General features: G+C 35.9%; 1 protein-coding gene across 1 annotated transcript in view; it reads right to left on the minus strand.

Annotated features, from left to right (window-relative positions):
• The window catches only part of LOC18425629 (uncharacterized), a 33,084-nt gene extending 24,110 nt beyond the window's left edge, over nt 1–8,974 (minus strand). Inside the window, exons 1-2 of the mRNA XM_088865758.1 lie at nt 8,356–8,974; nt 1,243–1,365 (exon numbers count right to left, since the gene is read on the minus strand). Coding sequence (XP_088721884.1) covers nt 1,243–1,365; nt 8,356–8,392 — 160 coding nt within the window. The 5' untranslated portion in view covers nt 8,393–8,974. The remainder of the gene's footprint in view (nt 1–1,242; nt 1,366–8,355) is intronic.
• Between the last annotated feature and the right edge of the window lie 681 nt (nt 8,975–9,655).

Genomic DNA, 9,655 nt, shown 5'->3' on the forward strand with positions numbered 1-9,655 from the left:
GATGCACAGATGCCACCAAAACCCATTTCTTTTAAATCAAAACACAGAAATCCTTCTTGAGAACATTATCCTAGACCGTCCACCAATTTTGGACCTCTGTGGTCACCCATTGATCTAAACTGTCGAGTTTGCCGAGACACTAATCACTATGCAGCAGACCTAACTCTTGTCATGTTCCTAAGCTTGTCCTACTTTGGATTGCTCTATCAAGGATCTTTCCATGGTTCCAGATAATTGAAAATCAATTTCATGATCTTTAATTTCAAGGACGATATGGTCGTTTCCAAGTTGTTCAAGTGTGTTACCAAACAACCCCAAACAAGGGTATGGAACACACAATTGACCCAGATTTTCATGTACATCACCAATTACTATGAACTCCTACCCTTTCACTACCAAAAGATACACCTACAAATGAGGTAAGAGGTAATAAGGTCCAGAACTGCTCACCTTGGATGACAACCTCAGCCGGATGAATGAATGATTACAAACCTTATGCTGTTCAAGCACGCTTATTCATAGTGCTCTCGAGCTTCATAAACTCTGCTTCATTTTCCTCTTGTTATTTCTTTTTCTTTTTCTCCCTTTAACCCACTAGTGTCACATTTCATGTTCTTTTCAAGGTTACGTTTGTGGATTATCATTTCTAGGATCTCTTAGCTGTGAGCTACCACAGTTATCAAAAAATACCACAAACACTCTGAGAAACATATTGCTGTGTATTACATCATAGGCTTCCTCTCTTATATGCTATAATTTCTTTTTTCTGAGATTTCCTTTTCTTGAGAAATATCTTACATGTTATACATTAAAACAAATGGAGAATCTAATAGAAAAAATGATTTTTAAAGGAGACCATGTTAAAGGCTTCTTCTACATTGAGTTTTAACTATTACATTTCATTTTTTTTTTGAAATTGCTTAACTCTTATATGTTATAAGTTAAAACTCAATATACAAGTCCTTGACATAGTCTCCTCTAGGATTTATTTGTTCTAATGCATTCTTCTCAAAAATTCATGACACAAGCAGATTTACTAAATGTTAATCCTTGTTGATCACATATTATCATAACAATGCATATGAATATTTTATAGGTATAAGACTGAAAGTGATAACAAATTCACAGTCTTACATAATTAATACAACCAAGCAGCCTCATTTTTTATGTTTTTCTAACAGATCTTACATAATTAATACAACCAAGCAGCTTCATTTTTTATGTTTTTCTAACAGATCTTACCTTTCTGGCCACCATAATGGGGAGCAGTATCCCAGAACTCATCACGCATCTGCCTGAGCTGCGTCCTTGTTATGGGCTGAGTGTGTTTCCATAGTTTTGGTTTCCTTAGCTTTTTTACAGTTCCTAATAACATCAATTCATCAGCATTAGGAAAATGTCGCACTGTTATATGAGTATGGAAGATGATTATAAAAGATTCTCTCTTAACTTTGCATACACATAATAAAGTTTAAATGGAATCTGGATTCACACAAACATAAGGAGAAGAGAAGAACAATATTTCATAATGTAGCATACACAAAGCAATTACTCCAACAAAATTTTTGACACATCATGAATTACAAGGTAACACAAAGAAAAACATCATTCTTTTTATAAGTAGAAGAAAGCCACCTCGAATGTTCAGTAACATCACAAAGCAAATTCACAAATCAAGTGCATATGAAAGCTTATAGCCGCGTCTGATGTAAACCAAAATAGCAGCAGTTTAAAACTTTAAATACTCTTTTCATTTTTGTAATAGTTTAAATATGCTGGTCTTACCGCATATCCCTTGAATAAAATGTATATTCCTTCCACAATTTTTAGTTGTACAAAGGCAATTGGATCATCTCAGCAACAAAGGAGAGTAGATTCGAAGGAAGTTGACCTTGAGAAACAACAGCTAGGACATGTGACACTTAGACGACCCATCTACTTTTCTGATTTTCGGAAAATAAGAGCCTTAGAAAATCATTCATGAAAACAAATAGAGCCTTGAAAAAATAAGTATCATACATGTCTAAAAAAATTATGTCTAGATTCATTTACTCTTTAAACTCATCCTAGTCTCTGGCAGAAGTTTATACTTTTGACCATTTTATGCTTTGTATTTTGTTCAATGGAAATGGATAAATGGGATGTTCATTTGGTTGTTTTTCTATCATTCATTGTTACAAATACATGGAGAAACAGCATAGAATATTTTGGTGTGTTGATCATTTACACATAAATACAAGAGGTACTTATCCTCATTTCATTTAAGAAGGATTATTCATTCTCCTACAATGCTTATCCCAAATGGAATCAAAACCCAAGGTTATTACTTTTTCCTAGGACCTCAGCATTATGAGAAATTCAACATATTGCATATTATGGTTGTGGATGGCTCTGTGAAATCCATCCTCAAAGATCGGAGAGTCATCATCATCAACTATTTATGCTCGTGAGGTCCTCAAAGATCGTAGACCCTATGTACATTTTTCATGGTATAGATCATAACATATTTAAAAATTTCATCCAATGATACTTCATTCGATGTGATTAATGTGATTCAGTCGTTAATGTGATTCTCTCCCAATTTCATCCAATGATACTTCCCGAAACGTCATGAGTATCAATAGCAAGATTTTCATACATTTTAGGCACATTTTCAAATTCCAGTCACCAGTGTTCACAATGTGGACGGTCCAGACCAAAATTTAAGATCTCTTATGAGAGAAAAGTAAAGAATATGATCGGTGCCCTAGGTAAACAACCAAGGGTGGCACTTTCTCTACATACCCAACCTATGGTCTTACTGTTACTCCTCTCTATAAAAGATGGCCATAGAGTAGCTCTTTTTTCCCATAAATCATGTTTTTTTTTCTACATCTCTATGTAAAAGTAATAACAAATCTTTGCTGCCCAGGCCAATTTTTTCCCCCCAAATCTTCATAGATAATTTCAGAAGAGGGAGATTCTTTTGAAAGTGATATCCATAGTATTTATTCCATTAGTATCATTTGCCAACATGCACACTTACTAAGGATTCAAGAATCATCCATGTGGGCTTGGCTTACAGAAAAATATTTCCCTAAACTCCAATTCTTAGAAAACTGATTTAGAAGGGCACATCCAGTGTTTGCAAAATCGAACCGGAACGGTTAACCAGGCATGGGCCTGGAAGCAGTTTAACCGGCCTAACCGGTAAACCGGCCTATTCAACTGCTCTAATCGAGCAAGTCCCGGGCAAACAAAAAAGTGTTAAAAAAAATAAAAAAATTACAAAAAAAAATCTACTAAAATATGAAAAGCATATAAAGATTGATTAAAACAAAACACATTCAAATGAAGTTGAAAATTAATGAAAAAAATGGATTTTAACCCATTTTATATTTTCCAAGGGCTATTCTGAAAATTTTATAAAAAAGATGAGAAAATATAAAAGTGAGTACTAATGACCAAAACAAATTTTTATTTTTAAAATTTTATAAAAAAGATGAGAAAATATAAAAGTGAGTATTAATGACCAAAACAAATTTTAATCTTTACTATAATGTAAAGAATATTTAAAAATACACTACAAATCAAATTCCTTATTTTTGAGAATTTATATACATTTGCTTGAATTTTTTTTTAAAAAAAATACCAGTTGATCACCCTAACCGCCTGGATTCGGCCACTGGCCGGTTCCAATCTAACCAGGCGGTTAGCGGTTAGATCGGGCAATTTTGCGAACAATGGGCACATTAAAAGAAGGCTAGTTATTGACAGAACAATGGCCAAAACAGAACTTTTACTATAGTCCATTCATAAGCAGGTTTCGAAAGAGCCACACTTTTGCTTGCACAAATCTTATTTATTTTCCCTTCCGTGGAACCTTATGTCCAAATACTTTAACAAGGGTGGCAGTCACGTTCTTTGCTCTTCATGAATAACAGATCTTGGAACCATGGTCCCAAGCATTCAGACATTTCATCATCTAAATAGATATTTCTTGTGCACGGATATGGTATCATGAATTAAAGAATCTCACATAGTAAATATAAAACACAAGTGGATGGTCTTCCAACCACTCTTATGGACTCATAGCAGGCAAATTCAGGGTTTTACATGAGAGACTCATGAAAAGTAAACCTTTTCAATCTGTCATGGAAACATTACTCTCTATGGTAGTAAGAAATGAAAATTTGTTCCAATTACAAAAATGCGATATTTGGGAGTGTGACAAGAACCACTATAGTTGGTCATGAAATCAAGGGCACACTTGACTTTGCATGACACCAAACTCTTTGCATAGATTAATGACATACTTAAAGATTGTGACCGTACTCCTGCTGTATATTCTATAGTCAACAGCACATGGTATTATTTCAATTTTGAAACCTTCAAGCTAAGACAGAAAAGGATTTGGTCAAGTTTCAAGGAGAATTCTACATGTCTGACTCTTATCATCACCAGTTCAAATTAGGGGAACAACCGGTATTAATTCTTCCCCTTTTACAATTATTGACAGGTAACTACATAGAACAAAAAAGGATTTGGTCAGAGCGTGCGTCCGTGTTTCAGTAAGTTCGCCTTTCGATCAAATTTACCTTCTGATGCAAATACCAATATAACTACATTATGATGTGCAAAAGAAATGCCATAGAAAATAATTCATAAACAAAGAGTAAATAATCCAAGTCTCGTTGAAATTCATGAACAAAGAGTAAATAATCCAAGTCCCTTTTCAACCCCACTAATACCACCATTCAAATAGCTTTGCATTCTGAAAAACCCTAAAAACTTAAAAGTTCTTATGAAATCCTAGTCATCCAATCCCTTTTGATTTTCAACTTTTTTTTTTTTTTTTGATGTTGATTTATGTTCAACATATATTATATCATAATCCTGCTAAATAACAACAACCTAAAAGATACTAAAATAAACATAAAATAGAAATCTAAAAAATATCCTAATTTGGATTAATAAGGGGTGAGCTAAAACATCCTTTTTCATTTCACATTAAAAACAATTATTAGCATGTTTTTACCATAAGTCAAATGTGTCACCAGAAAATACTGAACTAAATCTCCTCAGGTATGGATCAATTAACTTGGTCATTACACATCTAAAGATTAAAGGAGCATGATGAATCCAAAGAATACAACTATAAACTCATGATGGCCTTCATAAGTTAGAAAGATTATCTTGCTAACCTCTTTGACTTGGCTCTAGAGATATTCAGATTAGAGATCAAGTTTGGAGAAATAATTAGTCTCCTCCATCCAATCCATTAACTCAATGAATATATGTACAGAAAATCCATCTTTGTATTTGACATCGATCAAGGCTCCAAATTTATCAGCATTGATTTTGGATTATGACTACCATTGAAGAGTATCAACATTGCTTTGCCATGACGCAAACATTCTAAGTTCTTCACCAATTTCTCTAATCATGTCATTTGTAAAAACAAAGAAACTTGTATGGCCAAACATTAGGCTGATGGCTTCCTAGAAGTAAACAGCACCATGGTAATGGAATCATGGCATCAGCAGCTTTTTCTCTTCCTTTTGTTTTTTTTGTTCTTTTTTTCTCTTTTTTTTGTTTTTGATATGTTAACAGTGGGAATGGAGTGTGGGACGTTATGTTGAGGCGTCCACCGCCGTAACTACCAATGCCCCAACCCCATTCCCAGCGGCCTATGCTTTCTTAAACTACATTCCGAATATTATTCTGGAAACAGTGAGAGAGATGGTGAAAGAACACGGGAATTTATCCATGAGGATCAAAATGAAAGAGGGAGATGTTCGCAAACTTTCACCTTGGATTGGTGAAATGACAAACCCGATGCTGGCTTATAGAGCATGTTGGAAACAGTGAGAGAGGTAGCAAGATATAGGAGGATCAAGATGAAAGAGGGAGGTATTCGCTAACTTCCCCCTTGGGCTGAATCTCTGATTGCAATTCCCTTCATACACTCCATCTCGTGCTCTTTCCTCACTTATCTATCGTTTGTCTGAATACTGAAGGACAAGAAACTAGTTGATTGGGAAGTGGCCACAACTAACTATTTAAGTTCCCAATTTATATTATGTCAAAATTCAACAAGAGCAAGTGCAAAAGCATGTGTTGAAAAGAATTGTGCCTCGGAATAATCAGTGAACATAAGAAGAAAGCAAGTTAAAGTCATCAATTGCCTCCAAATGTCAAGATCATTTTCTAAGTGTCAAGATCCGACAAAAGCAAGGCACAAAGCACATATGATGCTAAGAAGAAGAGCCTAGTGAACGCTCTAATACCAATATCTATGATACTATTTCCAAAAATAAGAAACCGAAAAAATAAAATAAATAAATACAGTGTATACAATTAAGCAAACAAATGAGAAAGGAATATTATCTGCATTAAAAGAAAATAACCGTTTTTATTTCCCAACAATCAATTTTTTATTCCATCACCGTTGTTATTTCCCTCTGAGCTAAACCCATACCTATTTTTACCTCTGTCCCACTCACCCACTTCTTGGTCAACTGGGAATGCCTCTTAAATTTATCTCCCCCTACCACAAGATCAAGAACTCTTTGCGCCCCTCCCCCCCCCCTGGGTTTTCTCAAACTGCACACAGACAGATCCTCTTTTGGCAATCCAAGGCCCTTTGGCATTGGTGGCACGCTTGCCGATTCCAATGCCACTATCCTTACCTTTTCTGCTTCCATTGGAATTCATGATTTCACCACAATGGAGGCTTTGGCCCTCCTCAAAGGCCTTAAACTTGTGGCTCATTTGGAGCCTCTATCTCAAGGGATCATTGTTGAATCAACACCAGCAACACTATTCAATGGGCCACCCGACAACAGCAGCCTCATTGGAGGCTCAACTCAATTTTTGAGCATATATACTTTCTTTGCAGCTCCCTCCCTCAGGTTCTCTTCAAACATATCCTTCGAGAAGCTGACCGCCAAAGGAAGGAGCCTCCCAAGGCACAGGTGCATCGTTTCCCCCTTGAACTCTCTCTCTCTCTCTCTCTCTCTCTCTCTCTCTCTCTCTCCTAACTCTCTTTTCATCCACTTGTCATCCTTCCCTCCCCCACCCAAAAAAAAAAATATAAGAGAGAAAAAAGAAGAAGAGAGAGCTCTCTGGATAAAGTATGTGGACCTCTTCCTCTTCTTCCTTTTTTCTCCTTTTTATTCCATCCCCCACGCTCATCTACACTCACACCAATTTTCTTTCTTTTCTCCCCTTTCTCCTTCATCCATCTCCTCTATCCATGTCTCTCTTTTTTTTAATCTTCTATTTTGCATCTCACCCCCTTATTTCTCTCTTCTCTTTCCTGGTTCTCCCCCCTCCCTTTTCTCTTCTCTCCCCCTCTCCTCTTTTTCTTCTCGATACATGCCTCTTTTAGACGAGATGGTGCTCAAAGGGATAGCTGTTATTGAAGACCAGGCGAGCCCATCCGACGCACTCGACGTGCCTAAGTCAAAAGCACTCTTCATTATCTCCCTATCCTCTTTTTCTTTTCTCACCTCTCTTTTCGTCATTCTCCTCCCACTAATCTCTCTCTAGGTATTCCCCTCCCTCTTCTTTTTTCTCCCCTATTCTCTTTTCCTTTGAGCACGTCATCTTGGTTCGTGAATTGCTGCTTCAGTGTATAACCTTTCTCGAAGACCAGTCGTGGCTTCCCGTCACCCTCGTCACATTCGAATCAGAAGAATATGGATAGCACTCTCAACATCTAACTCTTATTCCATTCCTTTTTGTGCTTTGATTTTTTCTGTTTTTACTTTTTTTGAGAACCGATCTTGGGCCCATTTTTTCTGTTTTTACTTTTTTTGAGAACCTATCTTGGGTCCTCTATTTTGTATACTTTCCCTTAAACTTAGCTTCTCTCTTCTCATGTGTTTATCTCTCTGTCCTCTATTTCTTTCTCTGATCTACCTCCCCTCAACAGTAACTGATGTAGTCTGAGAACCCAACATGTGGGATACCATCCTAAGGTTTTCTCATACTGTAATTTTTTTATAAATACAAAGTTAACATATTTCTCAAAAAAAAAGAAACATCCTCCTCACAATTATAATAAACAATGTCTAAGGCAGAGACATCAATTAAAAGGAAAACCAATTGAAAATAGAGAATAATCCTCACAATCAGTAAGACATTATGAAAGACCCACTGATGAGAAGACCTCCATTAAAACAACGAATAGCAACATGAATTTCGGAACAATCTCCCAAGCAAAAGGACAAGTAGAAAGAAAATGGAAAAAGAAACAATCAAAATAAACCCCATTTGAAGTATAGAAGATGCACCAGGAAAAAAAAGTACGAAAGAAGACAAAGAAGGATCTCTCAACAACAAAACCGCAAAGCACAAATCAATCCTCACCTTCAGAGCTTTTCTGTGATGATCCAGCACAACCCATCCTCGTAAACACCACAACCAGATCGAGAAACAAAATTGCAAAGAAAAAGACAGAAAAAACAAAGAGAGAGAAAATCACAGCACCGCCACCATAGCAAACTGTGCATGCGTCAATAGGTCTCCGTGTCAGATTCCAGCGAGAAAAAAAAAGTGAAACCGCCGGATTCCGGCACGAAGTCGGACCCAAACGCCGGAGAACATGCAGAAGCGAAAGTGGGACGGCGGGGGGGTCAACTATTGAAGCATGAAGTGAAGCTTAGTGGGAGAAAGATGACATTTATCTTTCAACCTTTCGAGATGGAGGGGAAGGCGTGCAGTGGGTGCTTGACATGTAGAGAGAGAAAGATAAAATTTAGAGAGAGAGAGAGATTTTTATATGTTTTGGTTCCCCAGCAAACCACTTTTTTTACAAGAGGGTTGGAGGGACTTAAATTCTTATTCATAATCCCCCGCCACAATGACCAAAATACTCCCGATCGGCCGCAACCGCCTAGCCACCCACCTTGACAAACGGCCTCTCCTTTAAATCCAAAAAACAAAGGGGAGGAATAATATGAATTATCTATCTATCTATTATTATCTACTACTATTTTATTAAGCGAAGGTTAAGCGGTGGACCATTGTCAAGAAAAAAAAAAAAAGATCTGTATTTAAAGATAATGTAGCGCTAAGTGATATTAAATAGGTGTTAAAGGTGCGCACTGTACGAAGAAATCGAGACAACTACCATGAAACTTATAAATGAAAATAATACCATATTAGAAAAAATCAACATCATTTTCTCAAACCATTAATATCTTCACTGAAGCCTAAAAAAATTTTAAAAAAATAATTAAATTTTATAAAAATATTCCCTACCTTTTTGAAAAAAGGTCTGAGAGGGAGGGGAAAAGAAAAAATACGTCATGCGATGGAAAGAGAGAGAAAAAAATATGTGGCAGATAGAAAGTTGACTAAAAAATCTCTCTAGATAGGAGTAGAGATGTCTTTTTTTAAAAGAAAAAAGTGTTTATAAGGTTACAAACTTAAAAGGTAGAATTACATATGCACCTCAAAAATCAATCGGAAAAGGTTGTTTTAATTTTGAAAAAACCCTCTAATTAATCATTTGGATATCAAGATGTACGAATATGAAAAAAAAAAAAAAAAGATTTTGACTCTCAGAAATATTGCATCTTGCAATACATTATCTAGACCATCAATTTTTCATATTTTTATATGTTTATAGATCTACTTTGATTTTAACCCATTTTGGAATTTAAAA

Source organism: Amborella trichopoda, chromosome 1, assembly GCF_054954075.1.
Source record: "Amborella trichopoda isolate Santa Cruz 75 chromosome 1, AtrichopodaSantaCruz75HAP2 v2.0, whole genome shotgun sequence".
Classification (NCBI taxonomy): domain Eukaryota; kingdom Viridiplantae; phylum Streptophyta; class Magnoliopsida; order Amborellales; family Amborellaceae; genus Amborella; species Amborella trichopoda.